General features: G+C 36.4%; 1 protein-coding gene and 1 pseudogene across 1 annotated transcript; both read right to left on the bottom strand.

The window, feature by feature from the left end:
* Nucleotides 1-3,061: 3,061 nt before the first annotated feature.
* Nucleotides 3,062-4,021, bottom strand: LOC147576728 (olfactory receptor 51L1-like). The gene has a single exon (XM_086679437.1). The coding sequence runs from the start codon at nt 4,019-4,021 to the stop codon at nt 3,062-3,064; it is 960 nt and encodes a 319-aa protein (XP_086535563.1).
* Nucleotides 4,022-12,195: 8,174 nt separating this feature from the next.
* Nucleotides 12,196-13,084, bottom strand: LOC112865712 (olfactory receptor 51G1-like; annotated as a pseudogene).
* Nucleotides 13,085-22,319: the final 9,235 nt, after the last annotated feature.

The following is a 22,319-nucleotide window of genomic DNA, read 5'->3' as shown; positions in this document are numbered from 1 at the left end:
GTTAGACTCCAGCTCAGGTCATGATCTTGTGGTTTGTGAATTTGAGCCCTGCATTGGGCTCTGTGCTGACAGCCTGTTTCAGATTCTGTGTTTCCCTCTCTCTCTGTCCCTCCCCTGCTCACTCTCTGTCTCTCTCTCTCAAAAATAAATAAAAGAACATTAAAAAACCACAAAGATATCTGGACATAAATGGGAATTTCATAGTATTTCTAAGTGGTTGTATGGTAAAGTAGGACCTTGTAAATTTAACTATTGCCTCACCTGTGCCTGTAAACAACCTATTTTCAGCTGTAGATATTCCATTTAGACACTCTGGAAAGCCAATGAACGTTTCCTACCATTGTTATTTTTAGTTTCTCATTTACCATTTTCATCTGTCATATAATTCCAGAACTCTTTATTTTTGAAACTAAACACCTTTATCTTACCTGGGAAACAATTGTGTGTGTGTGTGTGTGTGTGTGTGTGTGTGTGTGTGTGTAGAGTATCTGAATATTTCTTTCATTAAGACACAAAACTTGTATCTTTCACTGAGTATTCATACTAACAAGAAATACAGCATACACATGATCTACAAAATATGTATCAGAAGAATAAAGAAATAAATATATGGTCATATATTATTTGAGATATAAACCACAAAGTAGACAAAAAAAATGAAGGCCATGGTCTAAATAAGGAAAAATTACATGAATCTTTTGGGCAATAGAGAAAAGCAGTTTATTTTCTTTTGGAGCAACTGGGACATTTGTGCTTAGACACGACTCTGAGATCAATGGCAAAGGTGAGGCTGAGACCTGTATTTGACCTGTAGGAAAATTCTAAATGAAGATCATATTATTGAACTCTACCTTGAATGTTCTTCAGTGGAAAATGTGGCTTAGTTTTATATTATCCGGTGGTTTCTGACTGATAATTAATAATTTCTCAAGTCTGGTGGTGAGGTAGTTAATAGGTGTCAATAGAAGAATTTCAGGATAATTTCACATTGGTGAATTAAAATACATGACTTACTATATCCCTTTTAACTATGTATGAGGGTATGTAATTTCAGAGTTCAGGAGTACCTGAAGGCACAAATATAATTAATGTAAAAATAAGAATACATATGAAGACAAACTGCATTGATTTACATCTCTAACCACTAAGTAGCATCATTATTATGTATCTTCACTAAAGGAATGTTCTTAGCTTATTGGTATTCTCTTACCATTGCAATAAGTTGTCTCACTTCTCTGGATCATCAACATTCAATGAATTCACTTTTGTTTTTCTCTCAGGTAAGCATATACATGTAGACTCCTTTTAACTAATAATGTGTATACTTCCTTAATCTTATTATATATAATCTCCACCCAAAATCATGGTTAGTAATGACAGTTTTATTTACTCCTCTTCTAATTCAGGTGGTATATACCTAAACATGAACAGTTATTACTTGACCACTGGAAGCTGTTGTCTTGGTATTAGTTTATATATAGTACCAGGAATGATCAAATTATAGAACAGTATTGGAGTTGCCCATGAATTTTAACTGAAAGTTAGGCAAGCCAATAGCAGTCAACATCATCTCTTTCTCTTATTCTCCTCTGTAAATTGCATAAAGAACATGGGAATCTGTGCTAAACCATTCGGGGAATAAACAGCTGATTGCAGTGCCAACCTTGACGCAGGGGAACTTGACACAAGTGAAATCAACTTGTAGAAGTTGAACCACCTGAGTGGCTCAGTTGGTTAAGTCTCTGACTTAGACTCAGGTCATGATCTCATGGTTCACAGGTTCAAGCCCTGCATAGGACTCTGTGCTGACAGCTCAGAGCCTGGAGCCTACTTTGGATTCTCTGTCTCCCTTTCTCTCTGCCCCTCCCCCACTCATCCTCTCTCTCTCTCTCTCTCTCTCTCTCTCTCTCTCACTCTCTCTTTCAAAAATAAACATTAAAAAAAGACTTCTACAAATATTGAGAATTATAAGGCATTTTAAAAGTATCATTTCCCCCTTCATTTTTTAATTTATTTTTTTGCCTTTAAACAAGTGTAGACCATGAACCAAGAAAATTCAGTTACATTTGCAAGGTTTTTTTGTACCACCCTATGCACAGCTATGTGCTAGATAATTTTAGAATTATAAGGAAAGATGGTTTTGTATACTGAAAAGAGTTACAGATAAAATTGAGACCTAAATCTGTAACTGTCTCCTACTACCACAAATTTATAAGTAGCTACACCTCAATGAGTTATATTGTTACACGAATGAAATTCCTCATAGCCAAATTCATCAGGGATACATATTTTTTTACATTTGAATAAGTAGCGTAGCCCTAAATTATTATTAAGATACATTTGATCCAATGGATTATAGTCACTGGCTTCATATGGTAATATCTAGAGGCTTTCAAAAATTACTGAGTCTCAGTAATTATTCTAAAAAATATTTATTAAAATTAAGTAAAAGGAAAATATGCAGATGGCAATTTTCTATTCCTGAGGGAAACAAATCTCCTCAGAAAAGGCGGAACATGTGTACAGACTTTTAAAAGATGATGCTGATGTACCATGAAACTTGATAATTTCTGTTTTGAGCCTTAATATTCTCTTAAATCAAGAAAAAATTTTCCAATCTTTAAAAAAGAGAGGATAAGTGGACATGCAGATATAGAAACACATTGATATAACAATAAAGGTAATATTAAATACCTGGAAAATATAAATATCAGGAAGCAAAGAAATATGGGTTTAATATATTTAAGGCAAACTTAATGGATAAATGACCTTGAAAGGATTGGGATCAGAAATGGGAGGGAGAAGATGGAAATGATTTCTAAAACACTCAATGCCAACATGTTCATATTTAAAGGGAATTTATGAAGCACTTGTTAAGTCAATCTGTATGGTCTCAGTGGACATCAACTCTCTCCTTTGGACCATTCTGAGGATACTCTGTTAGCTCTATTTCTGCCTTTCAGTATTTCACTGGTAATTCTGATGTCAACATACCTAGAGCAAACAATCAGTATGTATTTACATCATTTAGACTGATGTCATCATTGTCTTAAGGATATACCTACATCATAGTAGAACTGATTTTTGTGTGGAGAAGTAGGTAGAGGACTCCTTGGCGGATCTGTTTGGTCTTCACACTATAGATGATTGGATTGAGCACAGGTGGAACCAATAAGTAGATGTGAGCCATGAAGATATGGATCAATGGGGAGGAGTGTTTGGCAAAACGGTGGACAATAGATAACCCAATCATAGGCACATATAGGATGAGTACAGCACAGATGTGGGATGCACACGTGTTGAGAGCCTTAAGCCGCCCTTCACGTGATGCAATTTTTAATATAGAGTGAAGGATGTACACATAAGACACAAAAATACCCAGAGAGTCCATTCCCCACAGCACACTGATTAGAACCAACCCATATATAACATTAAACTTGGTGTCAGCACAGGCAAGGCGGATCATGTCCTGGTGCAGACAATATGAATGAGAAAGGATGTGAGAGTGGCAGAAAGGAAAGAAGGCCAGCCGAGCCAGAAGTGGAATCATGGCACAGGCACTCCTAAGCAGGGCTGCAATTCCAATTTTCATGATAAGTCTTGGGGTGAGAATGGTAGCATATCGTAGAGGGTGGCAGATAGCCACGTAGCGGTCAAAGGCCATGGCCAAGAGCACAGATGATTCCGTGAAGGAGAAAGTGTGAATGAAAAACATTTGGACCACACAGGTACTGAACTGGATTTCCCTGGAAATGGACCACAACACCCTGAAGAGTGATATCATGGTGGGCATGGACATGCCCATGTCGGTGAGGGAAAGCATGGCCAGAAAGTAGTACATGGGCTGATGGAGCCTGGGGTCTGTCCGAACAATATGCAGGATGGTGCAGTTACCCATGATTCCAACAAGGTACAGGAGACAGAATGGAATGGATATCCAGTGGTGGAATTCCTCATAGCCAGGGATACCTGAGAGATAGAATGTGGAGGACAGGGTATTACTGGAGTTTAAGGTTGTCATAGAGCTCGCTGTTAAACCACAATCCATTTTCAGGATCGTTCCAGTGAGGAAGGCAATGATAAGATCAGCATCTGAGTCAGGAAAACAAAACAAAACAAAACAATGAAACTTCAGTACTTTCCTATAAGCACTCTTGAATTCATCCCCAAATTTGTGCTTTTTCTTTCTATATTTCACTGCTGAGTATTGTTTGTTAAGTAAAATATCTTCTTTATAACCACAAGGAGATTCCCTCCTGCCCCTCAGATGCAGACTCCTTGACATTCTCTCAAAATATGGACAATCTTCTCCTAAAGACACAACCCAGACCAGTCCACACACAATCTGATCCAGATTACATTCTTCATTTTATAATTTTCCTCTAGAATTTTCTTGCCAACCACTACCGATATTTTTTTGTAAAAGTGTTTCTTTCTTTCTTTCTTTCTTTCTTTCTTTCTTTCTTTCTTTCTTTCTTTCTTTCTTTCTTTCTTTCTTTCTGAGAGAGACAGGGAAGGGAGGAGCCCAGAGAGACAGGGAGAGAGAGAATCCAAAGCAAGCTCCTTGCTGTCATTCCAGAACCCAACATGGGGCTTGATCCCAAGCACCCTAAGATCATGACCTCAGCCTAAATCAAGATTTGGATGTTTAACTGACTGAGCCACTCAGGCGCCCCAGGGCTACTGATCTTAACATTAGTTCTATTTTTTAATGATTTCTGCTGTGATTTACACACAATGTCTTTTTCTGCCTAAGCTTCCCAGCTTTTTCAATGATACTAGAACACCATATGTAGTTTCTTTACAGAATTCAGGCAAGTATGGGTCAGCAGCACTTATTACCGTAAGCAGGTCTTACTAACATATCCACAGTTAAACCACATATAATTGAGGCCACATGCTTGGTCTGGAATTAGCAATCCCAGGAACTAAACATGGCTTAAAGTAGACTTAATTAAAACAATTTTGAATTTTAAAATTATAATAATGAACTATGTAATTTTTATGTGTAATTTTCTTACTGTAATAAAATATGTAATTTAAGCAAAGTATAGCTGCCTCTGACTCTGATTATAAAGATTCACAACCTTCTTTCTATTATGCTTCAGATCTGATCAGTCATTTAGAGAGTGGTACCTTGTACAAAAAAAAAAAAAAAAAAAAAAAAAAAAAAAGAAGAAGAAAGAAAGAAAGAAAGAAAGAAAGAAAGAAAAGAAAATAGAAAATAGATAGGATTTGTGGAAAGATAAAGTGGAAACTCATGTTTCAAGGCAAAAACAACACAAATAACCAAAAAACTATAGTGCTCAGAAAAAGCTTCTGACCTTGATCCTAAATCTTTCCTACTAAGAACAAATGAGAAAATATATTTCCCCAGCAGATTCCAGTATTTATGTGCTCAGGAAAAACATCTCTGAAGTAAGAAAGAGGAGCCACCTCTCAAAATCCCCATCAAGTGCCCATGAAGTGCCAAGAATCCCTGCTCACCAAAATGCTGTTTTGAGAATTTACAATCCATGAGACAGATTGCTTCCCCTTGTCAATGAATAAACTGGCATCTTCCTGTCTTGTAAAGTCTACTGTGGCCCTTTGGGAACTTCAAATCCCCTTCAATCTTCTCTAGTTCTATGCAGATAAACCCTGATTGTAGCAGATATTTGGCTGGAGTGATAAATAATGATAATTTTCTAGGAAACAGAAGACCCATAATCAAGAAATCAAACAAGCAAGTTCCAGAGAAAAATTCAGTCTTTCTGACGAACTCATATAACAATTAAATAGTGTCCACGTATTGAATGACCTGGTGATTAAGGTCCTGCTATCTTCCTCAATCTGCCTGGCTTATTACCACCACCAATCCCTGCTTCTCTTGACTGGGGCTTGTCTGTATAAATGAAATTGTCTGGCTCTAATGCTTGCTCGATTTTCAAGTTGAGCAAATGACTTATTTCCTTCTGTACCAAAGTAGCCTCATCTGTAAACTGAAGATAAAATCATTGACAGGATGGACTAAGATTAAAGGAGATATAGTAATCAAAATACTTAGCATAGATTCTTTATATATAGTGACCATAAAATAATGGTAATTTGATGAAGACAATATATGACAACAACAGCATTTCTTTGAAAAGTCACAGAAGGTAGGAAGCTATGAGGAGCTTCTGGAGTATCCTTCCAGAAAGGAAACACCCCAGAGTGGGCACCTCACAAAAGTGACCTAACCTGGTAACCTGAGGGGTGGGAATGATGCCAGTTTCATCTCCATGTCATCCAGTTGAAAATTCAGTGGAGCCATAATATAAATTACTTCATAACCTTTTTCTCCACCCCCAAAGTCTTTGGGTAATTATGATGGCTTTACTTCTATGCTTTTCATTCTACTCAGTGTCAGTCGTGGAGAAAAAAAAAAAAAAAGTCAGAGCCCAGGATGAAATGGGAAGTCTCTCCAAGAACAGGAATGAGGTCTTTGGGACTACAGGGAGCCTGGAATCTGAGCAGCCATGTTACTGTTCTCAAATTGCCACAACATATAATCACTACATTCCATATATTCACTAGTGTTTGCTCTGCCTGTTTTTCCACAGCTCCTTATATGCTGGCCTTGGTTCAATTTTTGTCCAATTCCTCTTGTTTCTGATCCTATATTTCAAATTCATTCACATGGTCTTGTGATGTCTTCTACCATTTCCCAGAGAAGGAGGATGGATTTTGAGGAGTCAGATTATAAACTAAAAACACAGAAAGAGCTACAATTTGGGGTTTAGACTCTGATTAATATTTTTTTCTTCTTTTAAGTGTTTATTTAATTTTTTGAGAGAGAAAGTGCAAGCAGGGGAGCAAGAGAGAGAGAGAGAGAGAGAGAGAGAGAGAGAGAGAAGATAGAGAATCCCAAGCAGAATCTGTGCTGTCAGAACATAGTCAGAATAGTGCTTGAACTCAGGAACCATGAAAAAAAAAATTAACCTGAACCGAAATTAAGAGTCGGACACATAACCAACTGAGCCACCCAGGCACCCATAGACCTCTGAGTCATAATTAATGTCATATTAAAAACCACTGATACTTGGGATTGGAAGAGACCTTGAAGGTTATCTGGTACAATCCTAATCACATTCTGGAATCTCTATTATGTTACACCAGAAAAATAATCCTTCACCCAGTATAAGCATCATATCCCACCCACGGACTCAAAGACCACCTACCATAAAGATCTAGGGCATCCTGGGAACGTCCAGCCTGAAAAGCCTGAGTCTGGCTTGAATGCTATAGGAATGAACATGAACAATGAAGGTATTTTAGTGAAAATTATATCCTCTGATGAACTGAGAATGTCTCTCTTCTCCAACAGTGTTCTGGTCCTCCTGCCCACACTCTGGGTGTCCACCCTCCTCTCTTTTGTCTCTCAAGTGCCCCTCTGTAATTTCCTCTTACACTCTCACTTTTATTTCCCCCAGGACTCACTCATGTACCTGGTAGAATAGTTCCACTTGTCATCAGAGACCATTCTAATTCTCAGAGGAAGAAGGATCAGTTCATAAGTCTCCTCCAGTCCTTCAAGATAGGAGGCCCTACAAAAAATGCAAAACAGTATGTAACCCTGTCAGTGCCACCACTTTAGTTTGTTTTTCTCCACCACTCCAGCTGCAGCAGGATTGAGAGTTTGGGAATACAAGGGCAAGAGGGCTATTGAGAGTCTCAAATACTATTGCATCAATGTCTAGAAGAAATGAGGTAGCACAACAGGAATTTTTCAGGAATTGATGACCTCAATATAAATAATAGTTTTCCTAAAGAAAATGTACTCGATTACTAAAGAAATTCACCATCCACTGATAGTCTATGGAAATAAGACATTATTTATACATTAACAGTTGCAAACCCTCACAATTCCATCTTCAAATGTCTTCTCAATGGATTGCCAGACAAATGATATGAACTTACTGTGTTCACTGGATGGATGTTTCACAATTCTCCTTATACTTATTTGATATTAATTGAAATCACTTTGATATCATATAAATTTGATACAATCAAGGATCCCAAATTAAAAGATTTTCAGTAGTCAATGTATCCATACTCCTTTGCCATATGGTCTATATATTACTCAGGTATACAATGGAAGGAAATAAGAACACAATTTTATTTTCCACTGCCCACATCTTTGACAATACTGGTCATAAGTTCAATTTTGAATGATTCACTATGATGGGGAGAATGTGATGGGCAGATATCCATATTCAAGCACTACCTAAATCACAAGCCTGAGAGTGGATATAAATATGAAAGTCAAAGTGGTTTCTGTGAGAAGGACATGTTTTGTCTATTTCCCAGATCTTCCCTGCTCTGTGTTTTGACCATAGTGGATTGTCTCAATGGGTCCTTTCACTATCTGGGTTCTCATATGACTTGGTCAGTGATGGGAGCTGGAAACAGGAATACAGAAGAACATACAGTTTAGATATTTACTCCCCTGAGTTCCTATCAACCCTTCATGATGGCTGTATCTCTCTACAGAAAGGACAAGTGTATATCAGGTGTCCTTCTCCACGCGATGCCTTTCCTGAGTTCAGGTAAACTCTTTTTCCTTTGCCTCTTCAGGACTAGTGATGGTAGCAAACATCTCATCTGGAATACTATAAAATAAATATATATACAGATAGAGATACAAATATAAATACAGATTTTCTTCATTTTCCTAAATATTGCCTATATATTTTTAATGACTCCTGACCTCTTTATCAAATTCTTGAAATTATCCAGTTTGAGGGTGGCATCTATTTCCAAGAAAAATTTAATTAATACATAGGAGTCATGTCTACCTGGTATACATTTCTGTTACTCTCCATCTCTGTGTTGATCACCTTCACTACCACTCTCTGGGAGTTTATTACATGCCAAAGTTTTTATGTGTGTAAATTTTTTCTTCATTGTTTTCTTGCAAGAAACATGATGTCCATTTTTTTTTTATTAAAAGGGACAAAATGTTTTGTTTTGTTTTTTCAAAATTGAGGGTCAACTTAGAGAAGCCAGCTACTTAAGTGGATAAGAGAAAACTTCAGATAAATTATTGCATGCTTAGTTTTCTTACATACTCCAGTTAGAAAAAGCTGGCACTGAGAAAATATAAGAAGAGTGAATGAGACTAGGGAAGAAGAAGAAAAGAGGCCTCTTTCACAAAGAAAAGTTGAATCAGTTCTTCAAGTGGCAATGTACATAGAGCAGAGTAGATGGGAATCATCTTCCCAGAGTAGATGGGAATTGCCCTGGAGCTTAGACTTTTGTTGTGGGAAATAAGACCACATGGTCAGAATGTAAAAAATAAGGTCTTTGTCATGTATCGACCTTAGCTGCATGTATATATTTATTCTCTAGCATTCTGTTTTCTCTAGCATTCATCTGTGTCTTTGCTATAAAATCTGCTTTCCCATCTCATTTCATCTTTAAAGTGCATTTTTCAGATTTTTTGCTTTTAAAATCATTGGAAACTACAGTCTGTTGTTATTTTTTTCATTGTTACTTGAAATAATTTTATTCCTTAAATAAAAAAATTTTAAACTATGGTTTGACAAAGTTTTTAATTTTTTCATTAATTGTTTTTATATTTTTTATTCTTTTCAGGGGATCCTAGCCATAATATTGTATAAAATGTGTTTATTTATGTTTTTCAGCTTCCCATTATTTAACCAAAGGGAGTTTTGGGGGGAATGATTTAAAATAGTATTTGTACAAACATTAGTTTAGATTTTCTTTGAACTGACATGCTAATTGCCTCAGATACATTCTATTCTCCAACTGGAGTGTACACCTTTAAGCTTCAGTATTAAAAATGTGTTTCCTCTTATTTCTTAGGGAATTAGATGGGACAGCAAGAGTCTTGGGAAGTTTTTGGCATCTCTCTTACTCTAGTTTATATAAAGTTCTGAAGACATTTTCCTTACTAGGAATGTACACTTAACCAAGGGATTTTGATATACTTTTTATCCTATTTCATCATAGGTATACAGCCCTTTAAGTGTGAAGTGTAGATTGGTCTTGTGAAAACTATCTCAATTAATTCATTGCCCAAGCTTTTTCTGACATTCATTCCAATGGAAGTAAAGGAAACAAAGAAATGCAAACTTCTTATTTATTCTATACCTAAATTGAAGCATCTATTTTATTATGATTTAGCTCAAAATCTGGAGAATAAGGTCTACTTTGCATCAATGGAAAGAAAATGTACCTGGTTACCATTGCCCACTCTTTTACATATTACCTCTGCTACCTTTGAATAGTTAACTTCTGTAAGTCTTAGCTTTAATATGAAAAAATTGGACTTCTCAAACCTGAATATCAAACATCTCCATATTTTTTGAAACCTGAATATCAAGTATCTCCATATTTTTTGAATGAAATGAATTTCCTCTTACTAAATCTCCTTGTACCAGGATTTGGAGATGCTTTCAAGCTAGGAAGCAATGATAGAAACTCTTATAATATTTTTCTTATAGACACATGTAGAATTTATTTTTTATTTTCATTTTTAATTAATGCATTTAAATTCAAATTAGTTAGTATACAGTGTAGTATTGGTTTCAGGAGTAGAACCCAGTGATTCATCACTTACATATAACACCCAGTGCTCATCCCAGCAAGTGTCCTTCTTTTTTTTTTTATTTATTTATTTATTTATTTTTTCAACGTTTATTTATTTTTGGGACAGAGAGAGACAGAGCATGAACGGGGGAGGGGCAGAGAGAGAGGGAGACACAGAATCAGAAACAGGCTCCAGGCTCTGAGCCATCAGCCCAGAGCCTGACGCGGGGCTCGAACTCACGGACCGCGAGATCGTGACCTGGCTGAAGTCAGACGCTTAACCGACTGCGCCACCCAGGCGCCCCGCAACAAGTGTCCTTCTTAATGCCCATCACCCATTTAGTCTATCCCCCTCCAATTCCCCTCCAGCAACCCTCAATTTGTTCTCTGTATTTAAGAGTCTCTTATGGTTTGCCTCCCTCTCTGTTTTTATCTTATGTTTCCTTCCCTTCCCTTATGTTCATCTGTTGTGTTTCTTAAATTCCACATACGAGTGAAATCATATATTTGTCTTTCTCTGCCTCACTTATTTCACTTAGCATAATATACTCTAATTCCATCCATGTTGTTGCAAATGGCAAAATTCCATTCATTTTGATTGCCAAGTGATATTCCATTGCATATATATACCATATGTTTATCCATTCATCAATTGATGGACATTTGGGCTCTTTCCATAATTTGGCTATTGTAGATAGCACCACCATAAACATTGGGGCACATGTGCCCCTTCAAATCAGCATTTTTGTATCCTTTGGATAAATACCTAGTGGTGCAATTGCTGGGTCATAGGATAATTCTATTTTTAATTTTTTGAGGAACCTCCATACTGTTTTCCAGAGTGACTGCACCAGTATGCATTCCCAGCAACTGTGCAAAAGTGTTCCCCTTTCTCCTCATTCTTGCCAAAATTTGTTGTTTCCTGAGTTGTTAATTTTAGCCATTCTGACAGGTGTGAGGTTGTATTTCATTGTGGTTTTGATTTGTATTTCTCTGATGATGGGTGACATTGAGCATCTTCTCATGCGTCTGTTAGCCATCTGGATGTCTTTGGAAAAGTGTCTGTTCATGTCTTTTGTCCATTTTTTCACTGGATTTTTGTTTCTTGGGTACTGAGTTTGATAAGTTCTTTGTGGATTTGGGGTACTAACCCTTTATCTAATATGTCATTTGCAAATATCTTCTCCCATTCTGTAAGTTGCCTTTTAGTTTTGTTTATTTGTTTCCTTCCCTCTGAAGAACATTTTATCTTGATGAGGTCCCCATAGTTCATTTTTGCTTTTATTTTCCTTACCTCCAGAGACATGTCTAATAAGAAGTTGCTGCGGCAAAGTCAAAGGAGTTGATGCCTGTTTTCTCCTATAGGATTTTTATGGTTTCCTCTCTCACATTTAGGTATTTCATTCACTTTGAATTTATTTTTGTGAGTTTGTGAATTTATTTTGTGAGAATTTATTAACTATCATGTACTTATTACGCACAAAATGTGCTCAAGAAATTCTAAACAAGTTATCTTTAGAATGCAGAAAATGGATGCAAAGGTCAAAATAATAGACAATCTTATCCCATTTAAGTGTGAGCAAGCCCAACCCTTTTGGGTGATAGTACCCTTAGGAAACCTTAGGGAATCTGCTTTGTCTTGATGCTATAAATGATTGAGTTAAGTACTGTTGGAACTAAGAGGTAAATATTGGCCATGTTCATGTGGAAAAAGGGGGAGGAGTGTTTTGCAAAGTGATGCACTAAGGATAGCCCGATCTTGGGCACATATAGAATGAATACAGCACAAATGTGGGAAGCACATGTATTGAGAGCTTTGAGCTTCCCTCCCTAGGATGCAATGCCTAGCACAGAATGGAGGATGAATGCATAAGATAACAAGATTCCTAAAGAATCTATACCCCAATAAAATCCAACAACAAACAAGCCATATAAAATGTTGAATGAGATGTCATCACAGGCCAACTGGATGACATCTTGATGCAAACAGAAAGAGTGAGAGAGAACATGGGAGTGACAGAAGGAAAGTGTGGGAATACAAACAAGAATAACAGGGAGGACAACAGAACATCTGATTATAATGAAGACCCCTATGTAGACAGTGTGCTGTGGAGTGAGTTTGCTGGAATACCTCAAAGGATCACAAATGACAACATAGCGGTCAAAAACCATGGCTAGAAGCACAGCTGACTCCATCAGGGGAAAAGTATGAATAAAATACCTCTGGGATACACAAGCATTCACCTCAATCTTCCTAGTATCAAACCAGAAGATTTTTTAATACTGTGGGCAGGGTAGAGATAGACAGGCCCATGTCAGTAAGGGACAGAATGGCCAGGAAGTAGTACATGGGCTTGTGGAGACTCTTGTCTATGTGGATGATGTGAAGGATTGTACAGTTGCCCACTATTCCAATCAAGTAGCACACATGAAAGGGGATGGAAATAAAATGATTAACATTCTTGGAGCCAGGAATCCCAGTGAGGTGGAATGAAACAAACTGTTCCATACTGGAGGTAGAGACTATCATGAGTCTGTCCCACGTAGCCACTTTCCTACCACAAAAATGTGGATTCCTAGAAGGAAGAAAAACACACAGTATGGAGAAGACAACTCATATTTCTACCTTAGTTTTTTTTCTTTTCTCTTATTGTTTTGTAGACACATTATCTATACAGTTTGAAAAATGGTTTTGAAAAATTACCCAAAGTCACCACCCTCTTTTAATATATTACTTTTTAGTCTTTTAAATAGTTTATGGTCATTATGTTTTTTTCTGTCAATATTTTATTCTACTAATTCTGGATTTTGAGTCATTCACAGGATATTCTTCCCTCCTGTAAATTTATAATGTATTGTCCTATCTTTTCTACTAATATTTTGATAAATTGGTTTGTTTTTATTTACTTGTAGATTCATCATTTACTTGCCATTTATTTTTGTGTATGTTATTAAGTATGGATATTTTCCAATACTCTGATCTCTCCATGTCAAGCATTAATTTTCCTCAGACAAGGACACTTTATAGAGAAGGAACATTGGAAGGGGGGCCTGGGTGGCTCAGTCCATTAAGCATCAGACTTTGGCTTAGGTCATGATCTCACAGTTGGTGAGTTCAAGCTCTGTGTTGGGCTATGTGTTGACAGCTCAGAGCCTGGAGCCTGCTTCAGATTTCGTGTCTTCCCCTCTCTCTCTGCCCCTCCCCTGCTTGTGCATGTTCTCTCTCTCTCAAAAGTAAATAAATAAACATTTTTTTTAAAAAAGAGGGAACATTGTAAAAAGTTTAGGTAATAAATGCATCATAAAAAATCCATTTTCCAATGGAAAAACCTAGAAGACTAATCAAATCATATCATAGGATATAACGGATACTTGAAAAACATTGCACATGTAGTGAGTATGGTTACCAATTTGAAAGGGAAATAAATGAGCCCTCAAACTGGTTTAAATGGGACCCAGAAGCCCACAAACATCCAAGGATAAATAGCACTTACCTCACTTATTCAATATGGGTGTTTGGAGTTTGGTTTCCATTTCACATTCCCCACCCAACGTTCATTTATGTGTACGTATACTGCAATCAGACCAGAGTTTTACTTAAGTGAATTATTATCATTTTTTTTGATTGATGTAATTGATTTGTGAGCTACATCAGCCTTGTTGATCCTGAAGCTTCCCTTTTGGTGTCACTGGAACTCAATTCTTTTTCTAATCCTCCTGTCTGTAGACATGGCATTGGGCCATCTTTAACAGATACAAGAAAAATATCAGCAATCACATTTTCATGATCCTAACTAATGAAGTTAGTACCCCCCACACCCTCAGACTGTGATCCAGTGGCCCATTATAATTGCAAATATCTGGTGCCATTCTCCTAGTTTTCTTATTTTTGCTTCTTTGCTCATTCAGTTTTAGTGTATTTCAGTTACAAAGTGACTTAACTTTATGTCACAACATTTTACAGGTAATTAAACAATGTTTGAAAATGCTTACCACAGTCCTCTTTCCATTTGAATTTTTACATTTTAATTATCATATTTGTACCATAAAATATCTCCAATGACATCAAAAGAGAGGCATGTTATAGGTAAGTAGACTGAGGCTTAGAGACTTAAATGGTTTGCCTAAAGGCACACAGATGTAGATGGTAATTTCCCAAAATAGTGGTTGCATCACCTGTCTGGTTGCTGCAGCCTTGTGACTAGCTTGGTCAACATCCAAGTCCAGCCTACTACAGTGAGCAGTCCCTAATACCAAAGCAATGTTAAAATAAATTCAGTTCCTTCAGACGCTTCACTAGCTCAGTATTTTACTCATCTGTACTTTTGCTGCCATGCCTTCTTTCTATCACAACAAACACACAACATCTTATGTTTGTTACTAAAGCCCTCATCAGTTAACCATCTATGCCTTATTCCTCATAATGCAATGATTCTTTCATAAGAGAAATTTACCTATAATGGAGATCTTTACATAGTTAAAGAAGAAAAAAAGTTATCATTATCTAATTCCTTAAGTTTATTCATGAGTTATAATCATATCCCAATATCTAAGAGTATTTTTAGACTCTTTAAAATTATTTACACATTTATTATCATATTTGAACTACTAAATATCTATATGAGATCAACAGAGGCCATGTTATATATGAGTAGCCTGGGTTCAGAAATGTTACTGAGCAAACAAAAGAATCATTAGAAGTAGAATCTAAGCCCCTGCTTCTAAAGCTTCTGTAACTTCTACTGAAACATGTTAACCCTATTTCAGAAAGTAGCCCCGATTCTGTACTGTGATGACCCTTAGTCACACACTAGGAATTAGAGTGATGGATATAATTCATAAATGGCCCTTCCTACTCAGACTGCAGAGCATGTTTTCCCAGCTTCCTTATGTAATTCCCTTGTGCTCTCCTGCAAATGCCCCCAAATTTTACCTGGGCAGGTGTTGTTTTCTCACTTTTCTTTACAATTTTACCAAAAAGATAGGTCTAGAACAAAACTGAGGGAGGCAGGTCGTGAAAGGAAAAGGTTTTGCTGGGCAGAGAAGGGAGTGAAGTGGGAAGAGCTCTAAGAATCTCCAACAAGAGTGAGGATGTATGAAACAGTCCACTGAATATCTCTGCTTGTATGTCTAAAAGGCACAACAAAGATCACATGGCCAAGAAAGAATTCTTGATAATTGCCTTAATATTTCCATTTTAGTAAATGTAACTCATGCTGCATAGCTGATCAAATATAAAAACTAGGCATTGTCCTTGATTATTCAGATCTTCTCACTTCAACCTAACCCACTAACATGTCCTCTTGTTCCTATGTCCAGAATATGTAACTAAATCACTTCTGCTTTTTATCACTACTATGATTTCTCTTCTAAACTATTTTATTAGCCATTTAACGCATCTAATTCTTTTCTTTTTTGAGCCATTCCCTCAAATGAATTCTCCTTATAGCAGTAAATTCTTAAAGACATCAGCAAGGTAAATCATTCCTGTGTTTAAAATGTGTTATCTGCCGCCTACTGATCTCAGGATGAAAGGAAAGCCATTGCCATTACTCATAAGATCCTTCTTTCCAGTGTGTGGGGAAAGGAAGATGGATTTCTACATGTGATTTTGCCCCTACTCCCTTTCCTCTTTACCTTTTGCTCAAATCCCCCAGAGTACCTCTCAGAGAGTTTTACTATTTCCAGCCTCAAAACATTATTGTTCCCATTGTTCACCACATTACCGGCATTCTTTCTTTCTCTGTTTGTATAATAATCCAAGTCTCCTCATAATTCTATTCAAATAGTCTCTTTCCACTTATCTAAAATACTGCAACATATCTCTTCTCATAGTACTGTACCACATTATGTATTTTTTCCCACAAAATTCATTTTTTTTTTCACCTCAACCAAATCCTTATGTCCAACCACCCACAATCTCTTTTCTTTAACGCACATTTTCTTTCCCATTTTCCATGGACAAATTGGTCATTGTTTTTCCTCCAAGCTTAGCCCTCCTCCCCCATAACAGACTTACTCAGGTCTATAGCCACTTGCATTTCCCCATTACTTAATTAACTTTCAGTGCCTTGCTTTCTTGCTCATGGAGTGCTCAAATTGGAGTCGGTGCTTCCTAAGCAGCATAGGAGTTACCAATTTATATATCTGAGACAAAATAAGCTTTTAGTTTTTCCTGGCTATAGATGGTTCCTGGAAGCCTGAGAGAACCATAGCCACTAATGCCACATAAGGAGTAGGGACCCATGTGCATAAGGGATGAATGTAGCTCAGGGTGAGACAGTGGGGATTTCCACAGGAACAGAGACTGCCCAAGAAAGACTCAGATGGATAAATTCAAGGAAACTCTGACTGTATCTCTGATAGCTGGCTGAGCTTAGATACACAGAGGAGTGGACAAGTTCCAACTGAAAAGCCTTTAGTAGAACAAAAGGCTCTGTGGATACTAAAATTATACAACTGCTTCTGTTTTACAAGCAACAGAATCTCCACTCTATTTTGGGACTAGATTGCAACTCCCTTGAAATTGAATTTATGCATGGGCATCTCTGCTTAATTCAGTCCATCAGAAGAAGGCCGATGGAGTGATGGGTAGGAGAGTAGATGCATCAGTCCCATATTCTGAGCAAATTTTAGAAATATGTGATATCTGAATAATGGTTCATGCAGATTAAAACAGTATTAAATTCATTATGTCATTTTACATCACAAAATCCTGTGACATGCTCATCTTTTAAGTTGACTCCTCCAAAACTTAACTAATAGTTTAACTTAACAATATGTAACTATATGACTCCTCAGTTTACAATGTTAATGGAAAGATTAAAAATTTGTAATTTTACTTGGGTTCAAATTCCAGTGCAATGAATTCATACTAGAATAATTTTTAGGCAAATGAACTGAACATTCTTAGCTAGTTTTCTTAACTGTGTTATGGTATGATTACATATCAATAAAATTCCTTAAGAATTAAATTGGATATGAGAAACAGTATGGAGATTCCTCAAAAAATTAAACATATAATTACAATATGATCTAGTAATTTCACTACTGGGAATTTATACAAATAATACAAAAAACACTAATTCAAAAAGATATATGCACCCTAGATTTATTGAAGCATTATTTAGAAGAGCCAAATTATGGAAGAAGCCTAAATGTCCATCGATAGATTAATGGATAAAGAAAATGTGATATATATACATATATCCATTAATATAATGGAATATTATTCAGCCATAAAAAGGAATGATATCTTGACATTTGCAACAACATGGATGGATCTGGAGGGCATGATGCTAAGTGAAATAACACAGTTAGAAAAGTAGCATATGATCTCACTCATATGTGGAATTGAAGAAACAAAACAAATGAACAAAGGGAAAAAAAGGATATAGAGAGGCAAACCAAGAAACAGACTCTCAACTATAGAGAACAAATTGGTGGTTACCAGAGAGAAGGTGGGTGGGGGTGGGAAAAATAGGTGAAGAGAATTAAGAGTATACTTATCACAATGAGCACTGACTAATGTATAAAATTTTTGAATCATTGTATCGTACACCTGAAATGAATATAACATTGTATATTAACTATAGTGGAATTAAATTAAAATATAAAATAAAAACTCAAAAAAAGTATCAAATGGGATAATGCCTACAATACAATGAACATAACCCTCATATATGCTCAATACATATTTGTTTATCTCTTTGATTTATTTATTTATTTATTTATTTATTGTACAGAGATAGATAGAGTATGTAAGATTTAGCCAGAATACATTATAGGCCATTTATCTTATTCTTAATGGAAATAAGATGTGAAGTTTCTTTCCTCTATTCCCTTTTTTCTCCAACGTGTAGTTAAATAAGTAGCAAAATGTTGACAGAATTTGATTTTGTTGGAAACTGATCCCTGGTTATGTCTGAAAGATTCAATATTATAATCAGTAAACTATGAATGTACAATAGTATTTGGGGATTGGTGTGGAATCTAATAAACTTATGACAATTCACTGGTTGTCTTAAATTTATACTGACATTATTGGACAGAAAAATAATAACACTCCCTTGCTTTCTTTTTGCTTCTCTTTTTTTTCATTCATTGAAATTATGGCAAATATAGAAAGATATGGCCTCTGCTAAGGAAAAATGTTAAAGGAGAAAGACATACAAAAATATAAAATATAAAATGGCAAGAAATAAAAGACAAGTTCATGTGCCATATGGAATGAGGACAGATGTCAATGGTGGTTCAAAGTTCCTGGAATTATACTCTCACAGGAACTGATATGTAAGCAGAATCTCCAATTCTAACCAAGTTACTGAGGGCATGTATGTGTGAAGAAATACCACTATGAACAAAGACACAGAGTTGTTACCTTCATCAACCAAGTAAATGACCAGTTCTCTATGCAGAGAGATATAGAAAAGGAATTTTAAGAGGATAGAAAAATTTAATGTCTTACAAGACATGGGAGGCCGCATCTTCTTTGTAATTTCTTGGTTTATATTTTTTCTGGTGAATACAATTGTAACTGCATTATTTATTTGCCTCTCTTAAGCTACACAGGTAACTCAAGTATACTGAGTACATTGGCTCTGTTAAAAAAAAAAAAAAATCAAACCACAGAGATACAACTACATTATACCTTTCCCATACTTTTTTTCCATCCATCCTACATTTAAGACTCCTAATTTGGGTATGTATTCTTTTAAATTGTTTTCTGGGTTTATATAATTCTCACTACAAATGTGCATATATTATACAATTGACCTTTGGACGACATGGGTTAGAATGGCATGAGCCCATTTATACATGGATTTTTTAAACAAATACAGTACAGTATTATATATGTATTTTCTCTTTCTTATGATTATTTTAACATTTATTTTCTTGGGGTTCCTGGGTGGCTCAGTTTGATAAGCGGCCAACTCTTGACTTCAGCTCAGATCATTATCTCACTGTTCATGAGATCAAGCCCCATGTAAGGCTCTGCACTGACAGTGTGGAGCTTGCTTGGGATTCTCAATCTTTCTTTCTCTGCCCCTCCCCTGCTTGTGCATGCTCTCTCTCTCTCTCTCTCAAAATAAATAAACTTTATTAAAAAAACACAAAATCATTTTATTTTCTCTATCTTACTTTACTGCAAGAATATAGCATATAATAAATATAACATATAAAATATGTGTTAATCAATTTATGTTATCAGTAGAGCTAACAGTAGGTTATTAGCAGTTAAGTTTTTGAAGAATCAAAAATAATAGGCAAATTTTTGACAGCACAGGGCTCAGAGCCCCTGACCCCCATGCTGTTCAAGGATCAACTATATATCCACATATTCATCTGTTTAAATGTTCAAAAGAGAATATCCATCCCTAGGACTTTGAAGTACAAATGATCACAGTAAGCAGAAATTTTGGATATGAAACTTCAACAGCATAAGTGGAAACACACGTGTCATCACTGTAACTCAATATCGATGCCCAGTTTGTTGTACGTATTCCAATCTTTTCTTCAATGGACCGTGAATTAAGGGTTATTTTTCCTGATCACAAGACTCCATAATCTTCAGGTGTCTATAATAGTAGTGAGGCAGGCAGACTAGGGAAGCGCTGGATATTTGCAAGAGTAACAAAAAAAAAAAAAAAAAAAATAGGGAACTGAGTCTGACATATGACAGTTTGTGGTGATTAAGCCAACCTGTGACAGCTCTGTGGTTTCTCAAGACAGCAAGTAGACTTAACTGCAGCACGCATGCGCACAAAAAGCCAGTTCTGCACTAAATGACTTAGAATGACGCCTCCACTGGGAATGCCAGAAGACTCCTAGTAGGTCCTGGCCACATATGGAGTATCTGCAAGAGCAAAATTTGCCTCTGCATAGTACTGACCATAGAGCATGCGTAATACTATATAGAGTTCCTAGATATCCCCTGCTATTCCCAGAACCCCATGGGAATATTTAGTCCCCAAATGATAACCTCCCATACGCATCAGAGCCTGACATCCACTTGGCATCACATGGATTTTCTGAGTTTTCCCGCACTTCCACTTTGGGAGTGTGTACTTTTGCGTTGTAATAAATCTTATGCTTATACTTTATTCTAACTCGTCTTTGAATTCTTTCTCCAGCGAAGTCAAGAATCTGACATTGGTTGGTGGCTGAGATCTTGGGTCCTAAGAACTCCCCCAATGTATAAGTGGGTAGAGCAAAAGACCTAGAGCCTGCTTCATATTCTGTGTCTCCGCCTCTCTCTGCCCCTCCCCTCCCTTGCTCACACTCTGTCAATCTCTCTCTCAAAACTAAACATTAAAAATTAAAAATAAATAAAAATAAAAAGAAGAAAGCATGTGTGTATGGGAGGAGGGATAAGGCTATTTATTATGGGACCAGTATGACTTTCAAAATATCAACAAAACTAAATGTCTCCAAAACCAAAAAGCAACCATGGAATGGGAAAAGATATTCGCAAATGACATATTGGATAAAGGGTTAGTATCCAAAATCTATAAAGAACTTGCCAAAGTCAACACCCGAAAAAACAAATAATCCACTGAAGAAATGGGCAGTAGACATGAATAGACACTTTTCCAAAGAAGACATCCACATGGCCAACAGACACATGAAATGATGCTCAATGTCACTCAGTATCAGGAAAATACAAATCAAAACCACACTGCAATACCACCTCACACTGGTCAGTATGGCTAAAATGAACAACTCAGGAAACAACAGATGCTAGTCAGGATGTGGAGAAAGGGGAATCCTCTGGCACTGTTGGTAGGAATGCAAACTGGCACAGCTGCTCTGGAAAAGAGTGTGGAAGTGCCTCAAAAAATTAAAAATAGAACTACCCTATGACCCAGCAATAGCACTGGTAGGAATTCATCCAAAGGACACAAGAGTGCTGATTCATAGGGGTACATGTACCCCAATGTTTATAGAAGCACTTTCAACAATAGCCATATTATGGAAAGAACCCAAATCAACTGATGAATGGATAAACATGTGGTTTGTATATACAATGGAATACTACTTGGCAATGAGAAAGAATGAAATCATGCCATTTACAGCAATGTGGATGGAACTGGAAAGTATTATGCTAAGTGAAATAAGTCAGTTAGAGAAACACAGATATGGTATGTTTTCACTCATATGGAACTTGAGAAACTTAACAGAAGACAGACCATGGGGGAAGGGAAGGGGAAAAAATAGTTACAAAGAGAGAGGGAGGGAGGCAAACCATAAAAGACTCAAGTACAGAGAATAATCTGACGGTTGATGGGGTGGTGGGGGAGAAGGGAAAATGGGTGATGGGCATTGAGGAGGGCACTTGTTGGGATAAGCACTGGATGTTGTATGTACGCAATGAACCATGGGCATCTACCCCAAAAACCAAGAGCACACTTTACACACTGTATGTTAGCCAATTTGACAATAAATTATATCAGAAATAAATAAATAAATAAATAAATAAATAAATAAATCCATATTCTTCAGTACTTTGAGTACTGAATAGAGTGTATTAACATGGTAATATATAACATACTATTAAAAATTGGTTATCTTCTTACCTTTTTTTAATTTGAAGACAAAAATGAGGACTGATTTTTAAGGTCTAGCATTTTTGGCAGCATAAATAAAATACTGTTCAGCATTTGAAAACAATTTTTTTAAATAATAAATAAAAATTTTAAAAAAAAGAACGCATGGTGGGGGCGTCAGCGAGGCTGTTTATTATG

This window comes from Puma concolor, chromosome D1, assembly GCF_028749965.1.
Source record: "Puma concolor isolate L17-30 chromosome D1, mPumCon1.1.hap2, whole genome shotgun sequence".
In the NCBI taxonomy this organism is placed as follows: Eukaryota; Metazoa; Chordata; class Mammalia; order Carnivora; family Felidae; genus Puma; species Puma concolor.
This window is presented reverse-complemented; position numbering and strand designations above follow the sequence as displayed.